The following is an 8,712-nucleotide window of genomic DNA, read 5'->3' as shown; positions in this document are numbered from 1 at the left end:
TTTTGAATCAGGAAAGGGCATTATTGTCAAGGAAAGTGTTGCAACCGAATTTGATTGTTCCAGAAATGGGTTTTGATGGAAATGGTGCTGATGCTGAGATTGATAATGAATCCGTACTTTACATATCCAACTTGCATTCTGAGGTTACGAACTATGATATTAAGGTATTATCATTTTTTCTCAACCCACGAAATTAAATTATTATTTTCATGTTTATGGGAATTTTTTATACCTCAAGTGCGATGTTGTTGTAGTCGAGGCTTCCGCTTAGATGTAAATATATGCAGCCTTATCCCGCAAGTGGAGTGACTTTTTAAAGGATTTGAATCCGTAAAATCATTGTAACTAAGCAACAACCTTATTGTTGAGCCACCTTACACCTAATGAAAAGAATCAATGTGGAATATATAAGAATGCTTTGTGATTGACGAAGTACACTAAATAATATATAATTAAAAATGAATGAATTAGAGAGCAAGTTGAGTTTGCAGCTATTGTAGAAAAGATGATAGGATATTGCCTTATGTGATTTAGGTATGTGTTAAGAAGACCTATTGAAGTTCTAATAAGGAGAGTAGACCAGATGGAGGGTAAGCTAATCACGGGAGGAAGAGGAGACCATGAAAATTTATTTGCAAAATCATGTAGAAGAATTTAGATGTTAATGGTTTGTCTCTATATATGACTTGTGATAGGAGAGTATGATGTTGTTTGATCCATGTATCCGACCCTATAAAGTGGGAGTATGGCTTGGTTGTTGTCGTATTTTTTAAAGTTCTATTTTCCCTGTTTGTGGGTTGTGTTATACATGAGCTCATTTTCAGCGAGCAATGTTCAGTTACATACATGTGTTTTTAATTAATACGGAGTCATTAAATCCTCTATATAAGTGATCAAGCCTTAATAGTTTTGACAAAGCACACAAACAATTGAAAATTAATACACAATGGTATGTCCATTTCACGAACAGATTAAGATGCACACTTCATGATGCTAGTATATCTTTTTCATAAGAATAATGGTATACATACGTCAAGTGTAAATTTTATCCTTTTGATTCTGCTTACTTTTTAGTAAACACCCAAATTTGTCCTTGAGAAATATCTTCCCATGTCAAGTGTTGAGTTCACAGTAGCTCCTGCAAGTAGCATGTCTGTTTCTCTGCATTATTCATAATATACGTTTGTGAATTGGTGTTTAGAAGTTTACTTCATTTCTCTTATATCTTGGTGTATTTCATGTTGCCACTGATTTGCCTAGTGTTAAATTATTTTCACCCGGTTTGGTTTATTAAATATCAGTTTTTTGACAACGCCTTCAATCTGGTTCCTGAGATTGAACTTGGTGGCTCTCATCTCTAATTTTTTGGGGAGGGAGGTGCATCAAGGCCATAACTGCAATCTTAAACTGTGACATCTACCCAAACCCACTCACCCTAACCACTAATGCTACACCCAAGTGACCGGTCACAAAGTCGTATTTCTTTTTACTTTATTTTGATCTCTGAAGTTTTTTTTGTAACCCTGAAAATTTGGTAAGTTGCATAACGTAAAGAAGTATGCACTCTTGTCTTCCTTTCCAGTTGCTCTTCTCTGAAGAGGGTGACTTGAAAAGATACTGCATCCATTATGACAAGAATGGGAAATCAAAAGGGACGGCAGAAGTTGTCTTCGCGAGGCGTTCTGATGCTTTAGCAGCCATAAAGAAATACAACAATATGAAGCTTGATGGGAAAACATTGCAAATTGAGCTTGTTGGAACATGCTCAGTTACTCCTCCTGTTATGCCTCCTTTTCAAAGTAGCTTATTGGGACCAATACCAAATGATGGCCGTGTAAGGTATGAAATTCTGATTCCTGATCTTATGAGATTCTTCTTAGTATATATTCAATAAATTTCTTCATGTATATACTCTGAGTTGTGAATGTATTGTATCATTTGAATATCAATAACCTTCTGTTAAACTTTTGCACAGGTTATCTTCATTTACGGGTTCGGTAACTCCTGATGTTATGCCCCCTTTTCAAAGTAGCTTACTAGGACCAATACCAAATGATGGCCGTAGAAGGTATAAAATTCTGAGGATATTACTAAATGATTGTTCTTTTGTGCCTGAGGTATTGAATATATGTGGATTGAGTCTTGATTCCCTTCCCTAATATTTAACCCTGGGTATGCTGTATTGTGCTTTTTCGTTGTTAGGTTTCATCCTCCATGTCTATTTTCTTAAGTATCTTCTCTTCATTATTAATTGAAAGTTTCATATTATTTTTTCACCTTTGATGGTAGCAGGTTCCACAATGGCTTTGCACATGGCCGTCTTTCAAGGGGGCCTGGAGAAGGGAAAGCTCTTACCAGAAAGGTATCCGCTAGAGATCTCGATGAAGACTTGGAGAGATATCGGCGCCTTTCAAAGGGCAGTGGACAAGTGAAGGGTCATGCCGGAAAGGTATCTGCTAGAGATCTTGACGATGACTTGGAAAGGTATCACTCACAAGCTATGCAGATAAAAAACAAAGAAAATGAAAAGTGAGGCCATGCTTGATAGCTAGTAAATGACTCATATTCTGAGTAAATAGGTCAGAAACACTAAGTACAGGATTATGGTAAATGTGTCTGTGGTTCTGATTTACAATTTTAGTCCAAGACTTTACTCCTACTGCATATATCAGTGTGCTATTTGTACATTTTAGATTCAAAACATTCTACTGATTTTGCATCTCATTGCTTCAACCTTCAAGCCCCTATGCACTATATAAAGATTGTCCATGGGTAATCTTAAAGACTAAAGAATCAAAATTTCCATGACATGTTGATTAGATATTGAAATAGTAAGTAGGTAAACATTGCCATTTATTAGATGAGAATAAAGTATCTCTTCGTACCAGGAGATAACTTATTTCTTCCGGCAGGTAAAAATATGATATGTGTACTGTTTTGTTTAGTTTTAGAAATATTTTTGTAGAAAATTATTAACTAGGAGATACATTATTGTCTAATTAGATATATTGAACCTCGCAAGGTTAGACTAAATAAGAAAATAGAGATTCAAGTATTTCATCCAAAACGTTGGCATTAGAACCTGGACATTCATATTTCATGTCCCGAGTATGTACATATGTTGTCCCATAATGAGTGTCACTCCATGTCATGACATTGTGATTAGTCAGAAAAATATTTAAGAATTGAATTTTAAGTTAAATATATATTTCTCGACTAATCATAAGGCCATGGGATATGGTGTGAGACTCACTATGAGACAGTTCCCTTATCTCCCACAAGCCACAACTTTATCAAGTGAAGTGACCCTTAGACTCCTAGCTTGTTGGATGGAAAAGCTCGATTTTATTTTGTTTTTCTATAATTCAAAATCCATATGAAAAAATATTTTACCTAAGGCCCAACCCAAAGACGAAAAACACTCACTCTTATATGCACTATGAAGCTTATCTCTTAATATTTATGCTGCCAAATCAATCTTTTATGTACAAATTCATATGCAAATGTGCAATCAAATATCACACGTTTTATTACTTAAAAGTGTAATTCATACAACATGAATGCATGATTGTTCCAAGAGAGCATACCGGAAAGTGTGGTGCCCACATTTGAGGAAGAAATTGTTGAGTTTATTTAAGTGTGAAGTTTCATATTGGATATAAGAAGAGGAATGAAAAAATTATAAGTAGAAAAGTCCATGCAACTAATGTAGTTCAAGATGTAATGTTTCACTTGTGACTCTTCACTTTTCTTATACTTTGTTAACAATGAAACTCTCTGGTGGTTAGAGGCTCTCCAGTCGCACTTTGGTCCAACAAAATGTAACTAAATTCTAGATAATATAATGTTTTATCAATACAAATATATCTAACACACCCCCTCAAGCTAAACCTTAGTAAGCTTTAAGTTTGCTACAAATGATTTTTTCCAAACTAAAAATAATCAAATAATTATATGTACTCCATAAACATCATTGTAAGATGTTATGAATTGTAAAATTTGCTTATATAATCAACATTGAAAGGAACATCAATGTGAAAATAGTCACAACTAATATAATTCTTTAGTGGGAGAAAAAAGTTCCACTAGAATGAACATTGTTGGAAATAGAACGTATTTATATAATCACCATCGAAATGAATGTCGATAAGAAAACAAGTCGCTACTAACATAATTTATTAATAACAGAAAAATACATTATTGAAATAATTGTCAATATGAAAATTGTCATTTGACATATATATAAATAAAGAAAGAAAGTGAAATATTGTATTGGAGTATGTTAGTGTTTGTTTATTTGGAATTTTTAATGTAAATGGAATTATGAGGTTGAGAAAAAATGAATGAATAATAACGAGAACGTAGCCGAACAAAGGGAGATGAATAATCAGAGTTCCGAATTTTCAATATCTTAATAGTGGAATAGTGAGCGAATATGTTACGAAGGATGAAATCACTATGCCATCGTCTAAAAGTATAGGATAAAGATTAGTCAAACTCAAAAATGAGTCAGTCCAAATAATTTATCATATAGGCCAAAACCGTTACAAACAATAAGATAATAATGATCCGAACAATAACTAACAAAATAAACAAAACTAATTAAATCTTAAATAAGATAATACTCTAATACCATTCAGAAATAATAGAGGAAGAGGTAGTGGCAGAATGTATCAAAATCAAGCAGAAAGGAAATCAGCAAGAACTTTAAGTGGAAGAGGATCTAAAATCTGCACTTTTTGCTACAAGATGAGTTACACTGCTCTGATACCATATTAAATAGATGGTATCCCATTAAGAGAAGTATAATAGAAAATGAATGATGATTTTATTCGAAGGGAATTGATCAAAGTTACAAGAATAAAAAAGGAACTACCTATATGTAGTAAAGACTTGGTGGTTAGGTTAACTAAAATAACCATTTGAAACAAACTAACCTACTAAAAATATTCTACAACTAAAATGGGTCCAAGAGCAACTAACATCAGGCTCAATTGAAAAACTATTGTTTGAAGAAAAATTTAAACACAAACTTAAACAATATCCAACTTGTCTTCTTCAATTATCTTGGCATTATTGTGGAGTCCATTATCCAACTCTAATATTATCATCATACCTATTATAATCACCAACTAGAAACACTTGGACAATTAGACTCATAAGTCGGTTAGAGATTGTAAGCATTATTCTTTAATAATATTTTAGTAGTAGTTCAGTGCTCATAGAAATATAAACACAATTCACCAAACTTTGTTAACAATTTTTCTTTATCTTCTATCTATTCTTATGCCATGTATTTATTTATTTGGGGTCAACGTTGCACGATGATCACTTCGAATATACTAACACTGCTATTAGCAATATTTAATAAAAATAAAACAATATAAAATCCTTCTAACTAGATTGAACTATTAACAAAACATTAATCTAGTGGTATAAATCCCGTTAGATCCCAAGGTCGAGAGTTTAATTCCTACGAGTTACATTTATTGGGAGGAACAACCCCAAACTCCGAAAATGATTAATTTATTACTAGAAAAGGTGATAAATACCATTAATAATACAAAAAATCGAACAAACATCCTACAACTTTGAAGCCCTTCTTGTAATATTAATTTAGGAGCCTATCATATGAGATAAGGTAATACAAACGTAGGTGTTCTGAATTATAATTTCTCTGACCATATATCTAGTTGTTGCATTTGGATATGTTGATATATTAATGGTTTGAAAGGGTGCAACGTAACAACAATTTTGCTTCATTTTGAAATTATATTCTCAGTCAAAACAAAAATGATGAAAGACAAAATTCAACAAAAATGATGATTAAAATTTTAAATTCAGAAAGCATTGTAGCTAACTTTCCCATATGAAATCATTGTCCCTCCTAAATTGTCAGGGACATAACCCAGTGTACCAACTTGACTTATTATACCAATGGATGTTGGTTCAAATGATACATGATTCTCCTTAAGTAAGGTCTTGGGTTCGATTCTTGTGGATGAAAAAAATGTCTGCTGAGAGAGTTAGTCCCACGTACCTGTGGATGCTCTCAGCTCGGACATGATTGTCTCCAGTATGAGGATACTTGTAAAAAACCAAAAAACTTGAGTTATATTCCCTTATTTGATGGATCTTACATAAGAAAATAATGTATACACATATACTATAAAAGTTTTATACACTATAATTATGTTATTTATTATTCATATTTAATTATTATTGACTTTTCAGAAAAAATAATATAAATTAATAATAAATAATGCATTAATTATATATAATTTTTTTTTACTGATAATGTGTATATATTACACTCATTTATTAATGTGTACTTGTGAGTGAAAATAAAAAAAGTTTATGTGTATAAATTATAATAAAAATATATAATTTATTCTATTTTTTATATTTTAATTCCATTGTCTTTCCTGGTTAGCAAAATCTCAAATTTTATCATCATATAAATTATAACATTTTTTGGAACTAATTTTTTTAAAGTATATAATTTATATAGTAATAAATATTGTTCTCCCATATATATTTTAAATAGTTTATAAAGAAATAGGTTAATATAAAATATGTGAATATTGAGATACCATTTTCCATTTGTTTTTTTATGGCATGTGACCTTCTATCGAAGGACGTGACCCTCCAACCATAAGCCAGATAGGTGAATGCTGAGCCTCTCTGACCTGTACACTATACTTATTTTATTGCTCCTGGTTTTTGTGCACCTCCCCAAGTGGTTTATGGTTTAAGGGATCTTTCTTTCTCATAGGTAATAATAATTTATGAGGATTCTTTGACTCAAACCGTGTATATAGACTAATGATATTAAAGTAAAAATAGAAAGAAAAAATAATGAATTTAATTTTTTAATTGACATAATATGATTTCATTGGTTCAGAACATGTTTTGAGACCACGAGTTTTGGTTCAAGTATTACATGCTTGATTCCATTTAAGCAAGATATCGGGTTCGAGTATTGTGGGTGAAAATAATACCCAGTAGGAGAGTTAGCCTCACATACCGTGGATATTCCTGGCTCAGACAAAATTGTCTCCAGTGCGAGGATACATATGAGAAACAAAAAAAAAAACATGATTTGAGACACAATTTGAAACAACATATCATTATCGAAATGTCCAATAATAATGGGACTAATCCATAACATACAGGGTGTTTAGTGATTAATATTTTGTGGGGTTAGTTAAAGCTAAAGTCTTATGAGCTCATACCTATAATTTGCAAGTGTTGCTTTCATGATATATACATAGAGAGAGATAGATATAGAGCTTTTTGTTTGAACCCTTTAGCTTTTTAGTGTTCTTTGAGGCTTCACATTTTGTAACTTCAATCTTTACATTGAGTTCAAGTCAAAAAGAGTTTCTACATTTTTCACTCCTTGCATTCAAAGCATAAGAATCCTTAGATATTAATCACTTTTGAGTCATTAATTGATTATTCTAGGAAGTGCTTTTTTTTCTTCAATGAGATTTGAGGGAGAAAGATGAAATCTTTGAGTAGTATAGGTCTTGGTTTAAGCATTGTTTTTTGTTGTCTTTTATTGGCTTTAGTAGCTGAAGTTTACTATTTGTTATGGTGGAAGAAGAAAATAATAATCAATAGAGATATTGAAAGTGATTATGGTAACCCAATGAAAGAGCTTTTCTACATGTTTTGTTGGAAAAGAACATCATCAACTACAACAACATCAAAAACATGTTTCACTTCACAACATGTTCATGAAGAAAGTGAAGTAGAAGAATCATCACAAAATAGCAAAGAATTTATTTTCAAACCCTTTGGTGAAGATATTATTGATGCTGAGTTTATGTTAGGTCCTCCAAGATTCTTGTTCACAATAGTAGAAGAATCAAAAGAAGATTTAGAATCTGAAGATGGAAAATCTAGAAAGGGTTCAAAGGGTAAAAGTTTAAGTGATTTTTTAGTAGTGGAAACACCTTATTTGACACCAAATGCATCTCCAACTTTTTTCACTCCTATTAGTCCTTATAACCATGGATTCAACCCTCTTTTTGAGTCAAAAACTGATGCAGAATTCAATAGAATGAAGTCATCACCTCCTCCTAAATTCAAGTTCTTGCAAGAAGCAGAAGAAAAGCTTAGGAGAAAATTACAAGAAGACCATAATGAGAGAAAAAATGGTGATGGTTCATGTTGTTTGCGTAGCTTGCAAGAATTCTGAATGGCATGGAATAATCTTTACTGGCTGAGTCACGACCATGCCACTCTCTTTAAGACGTTTCGTTTCCACCTGTGTAGTTGTTGAGAAGAAAATAGAAAGTGAAGCACTTCCCTTACTTTCTTTGACACATTCATCAGAAGAAAAGTGAAAACAATCTAACAATGAGTTATGTTAGTCAATTAAAGAGTTCTTAATTTCTCTTCATCTTTTAATCTTTGTAATTACATTGTAATGAATTCCACTTTTTTGTTATGGAAATTTGTTTTCTCCTCTTTTTAGTTGTTCTAGGTGCAGTTTTAGTTTAATCTACTAGTAAATCAGTTGTGCATTATACTCTCATAGTCTACTTACGAGTTTTATTTCGGATGAGAAAGAAAGAAAAAGGAAGGTTCGAGAACCATCTCATAAATATATTTTAAGACTTCCAAGCCTTCTTCTTTCCTTCTTTTCCCTCCAAAAACCAAGTCACAAACATACCTTCATTGTACCAAAGATAAATGTGGGAC

At 32.1% G+C, this 8,712-nt stretch overlaps 2 protein-coding genes across 2 annotated transcripts; both read left to right on the top strand.

Annotated features, from left to right (window-relative positions):
- Positions 66 to 2,533, top strand: LOC109353802 (THO complex subunit 4B-like). The gene is made up of 4 exons (XM_019596164.1): positions 66 to 164; positions 1,583 to 1,839; positions 1,976 to 2,068; positions 2,293 to 2,533. Exons 1-4 carry the CDS (start codon positions 66 to 68, stop codon positions 2,531 to 2,533), a joined length of 690 nt encoding a protein of 229 aa, XP_019451709.1.
- LOC109353596 lies at positions 7,333 to 8,476 on the top strand. The gene is made up of 2 exons (XM_019595928.1): positions 7,333 to 8,186; positions 8,344 to 8,476. The coding sequence occupies exons 1-2, from the start codon at positions 7,508 to 7,510 to the stop codon at positions 8,352 to 8,354; spliced, it is 690 nt and encodes a 229-aa protein (XP_019451473.1). The 5' UTR covers positions 7,333 to 7,507; the 3' UTR covers positions 8,355 to 8,476.

The sequence above is a fragment of the Lupinus angustifolius genome, chromosome LG08, assembly GCF_001865875.1.
Source record: "Lupinus angustifolius cultivar Tanjil chromosome LG08, LupAngTanjil_v1.0, whole genome shotgun sequence".
NCBI lineage: Eukaryota > Viridiplantae > Streptophyta > Magnoliopsida > Fabales > Fabaceae > Lupinus > Lupinus angustifolius.
This window is presented reverse-complemented; position numbering and strand designations above follow the sequence as displayed.